The sequence below is a fragment of the Diceros bicornis genome, chromosome 4 (assembly GCF_020826845.1).
Source record: "Diceros bicornis minor isolate mBicDic1 chromosome 4, mDicBic1.mat.cur, whole genome shotgun sequence".
In the NCBI taxonomy this organism is placed as follows: domain Eukaryota; kingdom Metazoa; phylum Chordata; class Mammalia; order Perissodactyla; family Rhinocerotidae; genus Diceros; species Diceros bicornis.
In genome coordinates, this window is record NC_080743.1 from 54,633,110 (window position 1) to 54,645,085 (window position 11,976).

At 39.1% G+C, this 11,976-nt stretch overlaps 1 protein-coding gene across 1 annotated transcript in view; it reads left to right on the top strand.

The window, feature by feature from the left end:
* The window catches only part of VPS45 (vacuolar protein sorting 45 homolog), a 59,945-nt gene extending 48,830 nt beyond the window's left edge, over positions 1-11,115 (top strand). Inside the window, exon 15 of the mRNA XM_058539022.1 lies at positions 10,746-11,115. Coding sequence (XP_058395005.1) covers positions 10,746-10,833 — 88 coding nt within the window. The 3' untranslated portion in view covers positions 10,834-11,115. The remainder of the gene's footprint in view (positions 1-10,745) is intronic.
* Positions 11,116-11,976: the final 861 nt, after the last annotated feature.

Genomic DNA, 11,976 nt, shown 5'->3' on the forward strand with positions numbered 1-11,976 from the left:
GGTCAGTACCTCTATAATTAATAGACTTGCCCAGAGTCTTCAGTGTGCATGCTTGCCACAGTTCGGTTATTTGGGGCTTTGTTTCTTGTATTTTTTTTTCTGGTGAGCAGCATTCTATTCCTGTAGTTGTGATTGCTCTGACAAATTGATGTAATCTTGAATGTTTCTGGTGGTAAGAAAGTACATCTATAGCTCTTTTTAGTCTCAGACGATAACCTCCTTTCAGACCTCTGTGTAACTGATAGTACAGGCAGTTCTGTCGCTGAGGAATCCATCTTTTGCCCTGTGGACTATGAGGGTAATCCTTTCTCCTCACATGATACTCCAATGAATGATATATGCACAATGCTGGAGACATTCAGAATCACATTGGTTGCTTTTTGTCCTATTTCTTCTCAGTGGGAGAGGAAATAGAACCAGGGGTTCCTGTTTGTTTGTTTTGTTTTGCTTTGCTTTTTGTTTTTTCATAAATCAGGTGTCCAGTACTAAGGTGGGAACTAGGAAGCAGTAGCTACATTTTTTAATAGGCAGTTACATTGTTTGTAAGAAAGTGTCATAGGATAAAGTAACCTCAATGGAATTGGTTATAATCAAGGAAATATTTTATATCTTAATTCAGTGTTTCCCAAAGTCTGTTCTGTAGAGAATTTATTTGGGGAGACATTGATAGGTATTCCATTAAAAAACAGTCTATAGCCAAACCCACAGCCAACATCATACTCAACCGGGAAAGACTGAAAGCCATTCCTCTGAGAACAGGAATGAGGCAGAGCTGCCTACTCTCACCACTCCTATTCAACATAGTACTGGAGGTTTTGGCCAGAGCAATTAGGCAAGAAAAAGGAATAAAAGGAATCGAAATAGGCAATGAAGAAGTGAAACTCTCACTATTTGCAGATGACATGATTTTATATATAGAAAACCCTAAAGAATCCATTGGAAAACTATTAGAAATAATCAACTACTATAGCAAAGTCACAGGGTACAAAATCAATCTACAAAAATCAGTTGCATTTCTGTATGCTAATAACGAACTAACAGAAAGAGAGCTCAAAAAGATAATACCATTTACAATTGCATCAAAAAGAATAAAATATCTAAGAATAAATCTTATCAAGGAGGTGAAAGACCTATACAATGAAAACTACAAGACATTATTGAAAGAAATTGACAATGACATAAAGAAATGGAAAGACATCCCATGCACATGGATTGGAAGAATAAACATAGTTAAAATGTCTATATTACCTAAAGCAATCTACAGATTCAGTGCAATCCCAATCAGAATCCCAATGACGTTCTTCATGGAAATAGAAAAAAGAATACTAAAATTCATATGGGGCAACAAAAGACCCCGAAGAGCTAAAGCAATCCTAAGAAAAAAGAACAAAGCTGGAGGCATCACAATCCCTGACTTCAAAACATACTACAAAGCAATAGTAATCAAAACAGCATGGTACTGGTACAAAAACAGACACACAGATCAATGGAACAGAATTGAAAGCCCAGAAATAAAACCACACATATACAGACGGCTAATTTTCAACAAAGGAGCTAAGAACATACAATGGAGAAAGGAAAGTCTCTTCAATAAATGGTGTTGGGAAAACTGGACAGCCACATGCAAAAGAATGAAAGTGGACCATCTGCTATCGCCATTCACAAAAATTAACTCAAAATGGATCAAAGACCTGAAGGTGAGACCTGAAACTATAAAACTCATAGACGAAAATATAGGCAACACACTATTTGACGTTGGTCATAAAGAAATCTTTTCAGATGACATGCCTACCCAGACTAGGGAAACTAGAGAGAAAATAAGCAAGTGGGACTTTGTCAAATTAAAGAGCTTCTACAAGACAAACGAAACCAGAATCGAGATGAACAGATAACCCACCAGCTGGGAGAGAATATTTGCAAAACATATATCCGACAAGGGGTTGATCCTCATAATATATAAAGAATTCACACAACTGAACAACAAAAAAACAAACAACCTGATCAAAAAATGGGCAGAGGAAATGAACAGACACTTCTCCAAAGAAGATATACAGATGGCCAATAGGCACATGAAAAGATGTTTAACATCACTAATCATCAGGGAAATGCAAATCAAAACAACACTAAGATATCACCTCACGCCCTTTAGCATGGCTGTAATCACCAAGACAAAAAACAACAAATGTTGGAGAGGATGTGGAGAAACACGAACCCTCATACACAGCTGGTGGGAATGCAAACTGGTGCAGCCTCTATGGAAAACAGTATGGAGATTCCTCAAAGAATTAAAAATAGAGATGCCCTATGATCCAGCTATCCCACTGCTGGAAATCTATCCAACGAACCTGAAATCAACAATCCAAAGAGGCTTATGCACCCCTATGTTCATTGCAGCATTATTCACTATAGCCAAGAAGTGGAAGCAACCTAAGTGTCCCTCAACTGATGATTGGATCAAGAAGATGTGGTATATATATACACCACATATATGTGGAATACTACTCAGCCATAAAAAAAGACAAAATCGTCCCATTTGCAACAACATGGATGGGCCTGGAGGGTATTAAGTTAAGTGAAGTAAGCCAGAAAGAGAAAGACAAACACTGTATTATCTCACTCATATATGGAATATAAACCAACACATGGACAGAGAAAACTGTATTGTGGTTACCAGGGGCAATGGGGGTGTGGGGTGGGCACAAGGGGTGAAGGGAGACATATATATGGTGATGGACAAACAAAAATGTACAACCCAAAATTTCACAATGTTATAAACTATTAAAACATCAATCAAAAAAAAAATGGTCTATAGCCAACTAAGTTTGGGAAACATTGTATCCTTTTCTTGGAAAGACACAATTCGCATTAACATGTTAAATATTCTAAGAAACTCAAGAGTAAAGAAACCCATTCAGCTTTTTTTTTCTTTATTCTAATATAATATTTGATATTTATAAAAGAATATATGTAATATATGTTAGAAAATGTAATAATATAATGAACACCCTTGAATCCTTCACCTAACCCAAGGACTAGAAAATTGCCCATAATGTGGATCTGTGTGTTCTGCTCCAATTACATCCCTTATCTCCCTACAACAAGTAAGCCATATCCTAAATTTTGTGTTTAGTTCCCTTGCTTTGGTGGGGGAGAGTAGTATTTTTATCACTTATCTATGTGTTTCTAAACAATGCATTGTTTAGTTTTGCTTATTTTTGAGCTTTATAAAAAATAGTATCTTGCTTTTTTCACTCAACATTGCTTCTAAGATTCATCTATATTGTTCCATGTAACCTTGTTCATTCATTTTTCAGTGTTGTGTAACATTCCATTGTGTGAGCACACCACAGTTTACTTCTCCATTCACCTGTCCATAGACGTTTGAGTTATTGGGTTTTTGTTTTGTTTTATTTACTATTACTGTTGCTTCTATCAAAGAGCAGCAAGAAGAAATATGAGCCAAGGATATTGACAGAATGTTAAGATTATATCGTTTGGGAGCAAGAGGGAAAATATTTATTGAGTAGCTGCTTTAAGGCAGGGGCTAAAATACAAAAAAAAATAAGATGTCCCTATCTTTGATGATCTTACGGTCCAGTGGGGGAGTCGAACAAATCTGTATTTCTCAAATCAGGATATGATTAGTCCCAGGGGCACACAAAGGCACAAAATAAACATGACACATCTTTTGAAGTGTTTGTTTTCTTCTAATTTGGGGGGATGTTCAGGGGGTAGAATTAAATAATGTAACTGATAAGTACCTTAAAATATTTATGTCAAAATTTAAGAGGTCCTTTTATGAAAAATAACATAGAATTGTTATGCGTTTTTAAAACAGAATACCAGACCTCAAAGACAGATGAGAGCTGGTAAGCCAGTTTGGACTATACCTTCAAGACCAGTAAATTCATTCTCTGCTGGTGTGGGGGTTTTTAGGCACAAAAACTTGAGAAGTGTTAATGTATGTAAGTTAAATAAAATGTGTCCTAATAAAAATGATTAATTCTGGTAGGGTAATCAGGAAATGCTTCACAGAGGAGATAGCATTCGAGCTAGACCTTAAAGAATAAGGTAGATTTCCACAGAAAGAAAGAGCAGTCGGGGCTGAGGAAACAGCATAATTAAGGACAGGAACAACAACAACAAAAAGATACAGCATGTTTGAGAAATAATGAGAGGTTCTTTATGGGTAAAGTATACATCTAGTAAGGAACAAGATGACCTCTGTGATGAGATTCCTAGTAGTTTCAGACATGTTGCATGCCAGCCTTTTGCCTTGCTTCTGATAAAATTGCTGTTGGATATTTAGGAAAAGTTTAGCATGACAGGAGATATTCATAGTTCTCAAGGAAGTTAAAAACTTCCTTAGGGCTAGGAATCTGATTCATGTGTTCATTCAGCAAACACTTAATTCAACATTTACTTTATACTAAGGATACACAGATCAAGAAGATATGACTCCAGATATACGTTAACTGGTAAGAGAAGCCATTAGAAGAGAACTTCCACAGCTCTCACTACCACTACTACCCTCTGCCTTCCATCCATCCGTCCCAGTGGATGATTGCTCCTAGCTAAGCCCCGCCCTTCCACTTGGGGACCAGATCCCATCCCCTCACCTACCCTAGGATATGGCTCCAGACTAGCTCCTCTCCTGAACTGGTTTTTCCCACTCTTTTGGATCATTCATAGAAGCATAGAAACATGCTGTTTTTCCCCCATCTTTAAAAATCCTCTGTAAACCTCCTGTCTCTTTCCAAGTTCTGTACCATTTCTCTGTTCTCTTTAATAGCAAAATTCTTCAAGAACTGTTTGTATTCGCTGTCTCTAATTCCTCTCCTTACATATTGTCTTAAATCTACATTTTTTTTTTTTTTTTTTTTTTTTTTTTTGTGAGGAGATCAGCCCTGAGCTAACATCCGCCAATCCTCCTCCTTTTTTGCTGAGGAAGACGGCCCTGGGCTAACATCGGTGCCCATCTTCCTCCACTTTATATGGGACGCCGCCACAGCATGGCTTACCAAGCAGTGCGTCGGTGCGCGCCCGGGATCCGAACCAGCGAACCCCGGGCCGCCGCAGCGGAGTGCGCGCACTTAACCGCTTGCGCCACCGGGCCAGCCCCTACATATTCTTTTAAACCTCACCTCTTCTCTTAAGCCACTCCATTCAGGCTTTCACCCCCTCACTCCTCAAAATTTCTCTTGTTGTCGTTCTCGGGACCTTCACGTGGCCAACCCCAGAGTCAACTTTTAGCACTCATTTACTTGATGTATCAGCAATATTTGACACAGTTGATCAGTCCCTTCACTTTGAAACACTTTTGTCACTTAGCTTCCAGAAACTATACTTTCCTGGTCCTCTTACCTCACTGGCCATTCCTTCTCTGTCTCTTTTGCTCATTTCTCCTATTTTTGGAATCTCTGGAACTCTGTCCTTGGACTACCTCTCTTCTTCTCTATCTACACCCACTCCCTTGGCAATCTCATCCAGTATTGTGGCTTTCAATTGTATCCACTAATGACTCCCAAATTTATATCTCTAGTCCAGAGTTTGTTAACCTCGGCACTATTGGTATTTGGGGTCAGATAATTCTTTGTTGTGGGAAACTGTCCTGTGCATTGCAGAATGTTCAGCAACATCCCTGGCCTCTACACACTAACTGCCAGTAGCACTCCACCAGTTATGACAACCAAAAGTGTTTCCAGACATTGCCAAATGTCCCCTGAGGATAAAATCATACCCCTCCCCATTGAGAACCACTGTTTGTAGTCTGAACTTCTCCCCCAAACTCCAGGTTGTATATCCATCTGTCTACTTGACAATTCTACTTGAATGTCCAATAAACATCCATATTTAACATGATCAAAACCAAGCATTTGATATTTCTTTCTAAACATAATCTTCCCTCAGACTTCCTATCCCAGTTAATTGCATATCCAATTCTTCTAGTTGCTTAGGACAAAAACCTTGGTGTTTTCTTGATTCCTGTCTTTCTCTCACACCTACATCCTGATTCATCAGTGAATCTTGTGATCCTTCCCTTCAAAATAGGTCCAGAATCTGATGCCCTCTCACCCTATTGCCCTGGTCCATGTCACCATCATTTGCCCCCTGGATTATTACAACTGCTTAATCCTTAACCCCTACAGTCTGTTCTCGATATAGCAATAGAATGATCCTGTGAAAATTTGTAATTCAGGGCATGTCACATCTCTGCGCAAAACCCTCCAGATGTTTCCCATCTTACTCAAAGTAAAAATCAAAATCCTTACAATAACCTACCAAGCTTTACATGATCTCATCTTCACACTCCCCTCCATCCCCTTCCTTAGCATCTTTAATCTCATCTCTTACTACCCAACACCTTATTCACTTCACTCTAGCCACAACCAGCCTCCTTTTTGTTCCCTGAAGATACCAGGCCTTGGTTCCCTTGCACTTGCTCTTCCCCCAGATATCTGCTCCATTGCCTCATTCAGGTCTTGGTTCAAATGTCAGTTTCTCAGTGAGGCCTTCCTTGACTACTATATTTAAAATCTCACACCAGCAACAACACCTCCAACTTTCCTTCAAACCTGCTTTATTTTTCTCCATAGCATTTTCTTCACCTAACATATTACAGAGAGGCAATGTAGCATCATGGTTAAGAGAAAAAACTCTGAAGACAGATTGTCTGGGTTTGTATCCCAACTCTGTCACTTTCAAGATGTAAGATCTTGACTTCTCTGTGCCTCAATTTCCTTGTAAAGCGGGCTAGATTCTGTCTCATTAGAATATTACGTCACATATAGTAAGTGATATGTGCTCACCATTATTATTATTGTTGTGTTATTATATTTTATTTCTTAATTTTGTCTATCTTCTCTCTTCACCCATTGGAATATAAATTCCATGAGGGCAGAATTTTTTTACTTTGCTTATTGCTGTATTCACAGCTTCTAGAACAGCGTCTGGCACGTAGTAGGCACTTGATAAATATTTGTTGATCAAATTGTTATCTCTGGAAAGAGTAATGAGGAGAAGAATAATCAAGGAAGACTTGAGCTTTACGTGTACTATTTAAGACTTTTGCAAAAGGAATGTATTCATGTACTCCTTGTGCCCTCAAATAACTCATAGGCTTGCATAGAAAATAGAAATGTAGATAAATGAATTCCTAGGGAAGTGATAGTATGAGCGTTGGGTTTTAAAAGATGCACAGTTTCACTAGATAAAGTGCGTGAGGGATGGGGCAGCCTTCTAGGTAGAGGGAATAGTATGTGCAAAGGCAAAGAGGTACGAAACACAGTAGTGGGTCTGAAAACTGTAAGCAGTGGGAACTGAGAGGAGAGTTTTCAGTATTTTGAGCTATTGAAACTTCCATCCTATCCTCCTCTCTCAGCCACTCCTATCTTCCAGCATCTCCAGCTAAGTGTTTGGCTGTAATTAGAAGCTTATTACTCCAAATACCTTGGGCTTTTTTCTTATTATTTTCCTTAAAATCTTTTTCTGTTTTCCTGCTCCCCAGAAATTCCATTCATTTTTTTCATTATACCGTTCATCAGATTTGATTCTAGATTCCTTTGGTGTCTTTGGTATAATAAGAAACTCACATGTAATTTCTATCTGTGGAGTATAGTGAAAAAGGGGGGGGGGAGAGACAGAGATAGATAGATAGGAATATGGTTTTTTAATAATATATAGCTTTATTTAGGAACACAGTTGTTCAGCTTAATTACTTTAGTAATTAAAATTTAAAATCCTGTGTTCGTTGCTAGTTCCTTACCAAAGACTTAAAAGGGAAAACACTTCTTTTTCAACGTGTGATGCAAGACTTTTTGAGGTTGACTTTTTTTTTTTTTTTTATAATTTTATTTATTTTTTCCCCCAAAGCCCCAGTAGATAGTTGTAAGTCATAGTTGCACATCCTTCTAGTTGCTGTATGCGGGACGCGGCCTCAGCATGGCCGGAGAAGCGGTGTGTCGGTGCGCGCCTGGGATCCGAACCCCGGGCCGCCAGCAGCGGAGTGCGTGCACTTAACCGCTAAGCCACGGGGCCAGCCCTAGGTTGACTTTTTTAAATCAAGGCTTTTTTGTGCCCACCTTCCTTCTCTCCATAGGGTTGGGAAAGCACCCTTAATGACCAAGGTGTCAAGGTTTTGATGCACAAACCGAGACAAGCAATAGCATTAATCCACCAGGTTAGCTCCTGGTACCGTCTCTGTTACACCATGTCTCACACTGAGTTGTGATTGTGTATCTGTCTCTGACTGAGAGCCCCTGAAAGGTAGGAATCATAACAAGTGTTCCTTTGTACAACTAGCTCAGTGCCTACTTCATAATGGATGCTTGGTAAACACTCCTTAAATTGAATTGAACTGAGCTGAATTGAATTGGATTACAGTACCACTGGAGAAGGGGATTTATGAATTTGCTTTTTAAGTGAGACTAATTTAAAAGAAATCTAGAAAAGAAAAAGATTCTTTTTTTTTGTTTTTGAACGTAGTCTAAATTTGGAGTACAGATACCAATATGTTCATTGCCCATAATTTTTAAAGCATTCTGCAGTGACTCATCAAAGTCCCCAAATAGATACTTTTTAAAAAGTCACAATGCCCCTAGGATACAAAATTAGGGTTGGCAAATATAAATAGTGTTTTCTCTTTGCAGTGGAGAATGTGGGGTCTTGTTGATACACAGAGGAAGATCTTTAAGTATAATTTCAGGAAAGTTACTCCTTTCCTTTGCACATGTAGCAGAGTCTGAAGTGAAGCAAAGATCACCTGATAAATTCCTATAGGCTTTCCCAGCACATTTGTGTCATTCTTACTAAAAGTCACTAATGACAGACTTCTTGTGTTATCTTTCAAAAGAGCAATGCTGCCCCATTTCCTGACACTTGTTTTCTGACCTCCAAGTGTCTTCAGTCCAACTGGCCAAAAATCCAGGCCAGACTTGTGCCTGTATTTCAATAGAGGAATAAATGAATTTAGCTTCTACTCCTGTCCCTCTACTTCACCATTTTTTTCTTTTGCAAAGGAGTTTGAATTTTAAATCCTCTAAGCCCAGAATCTTCCAGGTCTAAAACTGCAAAACAGTGGAAATGATAAGGTACCTGGTCATTCCTCCAACCTTCTGTCTGCTATAGATCTGTCTCCTGAGAGTGAGTCCAGCATGCTTATAAATACTGCCCCAAAAACTTCTATGTTACAGAGAAGGCTCTCTCGCCAATGGGTAGCTATTTTAATTAATTCGTTTATTCAGTATACTTTTATTGCCCACCTCCTAGGTGTCAGCTTCTGTGCTAAGCCCTGTGCTTAGACTAAGCTGAATAAGTTTTAGTCCCACCCTAAGGAGCTCACAGTCTATTTTGGCAACAATACTATATAGAGTACCTAGTTAGTAATAATACAGTGCTAACATAGCACTAGGACAAATTGATAATAGTGAGGGGAGTGATTAGTTCAGCAGGGAGGAGTTTGGGGAGGCTTCAAAGAAAAGGTGCCTTTTAATCCTCAGCCTGAAAGGATAAAGAGGATTTCATCAGACAGAGAAGGGTAGTCCATCATTTCAGACATAGGACAAAAGAAGAACAAAAGCATAAAGGTATTGAAAGCTCATGACATGTTTAGGGAACAGTGAGTGGTTCAACCAGTGAGTGGTTGGCATGGATGGCACATAGGAGATGGAACCAGACAAGTGAGAGGTGGTATTGTGTGGTGCTGAAGAGCACACATTCTAGAGCCTGGGTTTGAATCCCAGCTAAGCCACTTACTAGCTGTTGTGACCTTGGCAAGTCACTTAACCTCTCTATAGCTTGGTTTCTTCATTTTTTAAATGAGGATAATAGCATCTATTTCATACATATGTATACACATACACAGATGGCTTAAAACAGTTTCAAAACAAAATAAATACATGTATTAGTTATTATTAGGCCACATTATGAAGGGCCTTGAATTTTAATCTGTACATTATTCTGTAGGCGAAAGAAAGGTTTTAAAACAGAAGAGGGGAGAATATGCAATAGGATATAATCTGCATTTTAGGAAATTCACTCTGGTGCCACTTTGGAGAGTAGATTGGATAAGGAAGTGACTAGAGGCCAATACAAGTTCTGAGGCAGTTTCAACAGTGTAGATAAGAGGTGCTGATGTGACATGGTTCTGAGTTAATATAGCAGTCTTGCCCTTAAAAATTCTAGGTTCCTCAGCCAGCCCTGTTGGCCTAGTGGTTAAAGTTTGGTGCTCTCAGTGCTTCAGCAGCCTGGGCTCATCTCCCAGTGGTGGAACCACACCACCCATCTGTCAGTTGCCATGCTGTGGTGGCAGCTCACATAGAAGAATTCGAAGGACTTACAACTAGGATATATAATCATGCACTGGGGCTTTGGGGAGGAAAAAAAAAAAGAGAAAGATTGGCAACAGATGTTAGCTCAGGGCAAATCTTCCCCTGCAAAAAAATAAAAATAAAAAATAATTCTGGGTTCCTAACTAGAAATTTCAAACCTGAAATATTAGTCTTAACAGATCTTAAGAGCTGAATTCTGGAAAAAAAAACACAGTGAGAACCCTGGGGAAGAGCACAGAGGGGCTCTCCTTCTAGTCTGAATGTTTTAGTGCTCAGTGATGCTTCTATTCTGCACCCAGTACTTCTTGCATACTATTCGTGATGTCTTTTCATCTAGTTAGATGTCATGAGCAAGGTATTCTATTTTTGAAGATGCTTTTGTTTTTTCCTTTGATTAACCTCAAATCTATTGGTCAGTTTCCTAGAGGAAGTTCTGGCTTCTGGACTGCACAGCCGAAACAAGGAGAGCGCTCAAGTTCCGTCGAGGTCAACACGCAGAAGATGAAGTGGTGATGGAGAGGTGAGGAGAAGGGCGCAGCTTCCCCTCTTGCCTCGCTGCAGGCTTTCCTCACTGACCAGAAGTGTTGGAGAAGAGCCTTGGGTTTTGTGCTTGTTGTTAGAACCCATCTCCAGGTAGCCTGCTGATTCCCGAGTTGTTGGCACAGACACCAAGACTCCCAGTGATGAGTTGAGAATAGTCTGAGCCCCTCCCAACCCACTTTTCTCGTGGTTTCCTTATCAAATCAATAAATGTATTCCTTGTGTATTTGATAGCACAATCACTTCAGCTTCTGATGAATTTTGTTGGGATCTTACTTGAGAAAAGGGTCATCAGAGCTTAGAGGAGTTTCAAAAAGTAATCATTTGATGCACATGCGACACACTCTCTCTTCTCTTGACCCCTTTTACTTTTCATTAACCACATTCCTACACAACTCATTTCTGAAAACTCGTCATGTTTATGCAGAGAGCCATCCAAATATTGAGTGTCCCTACATTGCAATTTTCTGTGGCACTGAGAAACCATGTATGGCTACAATAAAAATCCATTTTATGAAAAGATACAAGTGATTTGTTTTTGCTTCTTTGGGGTTAATAACTATGGGAATTCATGAGACAAGGCATGAGCTGGCTTTATACCAAACATAGAGAAGGCATTGCCTCTACCTGAAAGACATTTAAAGTATGTCAAGGAAAATAATAAATTCAAGGCAAATAATAAATTCTGGTGTCAGTTTCACTTCTCTTGAAAGCAGTGGAAAGTGATGATGTCATTGATGCCAGGAAATTATGGCGTCCTCAAATCATAGCAAAAACACCACAGCACAATCCCTCCCTGGCTCTCGGTAAGTCTTTACACTTTTTTTTAACCTTTCTTTTATGTTGATAAACATTCTCTAGCATCAGATAGCCTAGGCTGAAATCTATGTCACAGTTGTGTGGCTTTGGGAACGTTATTTAGTCTCTTTGTGGCTCAGTTTCTTCATCTATAAAACAAGAGTAATAACATACCTTCCTAATAGGATTGTAAGGATAAAATGAGATAATACAAATAAGCACTTAGGACATCACAAACACTCAATGAAATTGGACTAATAATAGTAAATAAGATTGATTCCTGTCTCCAAGTAGGGAATGCAAAAATCAC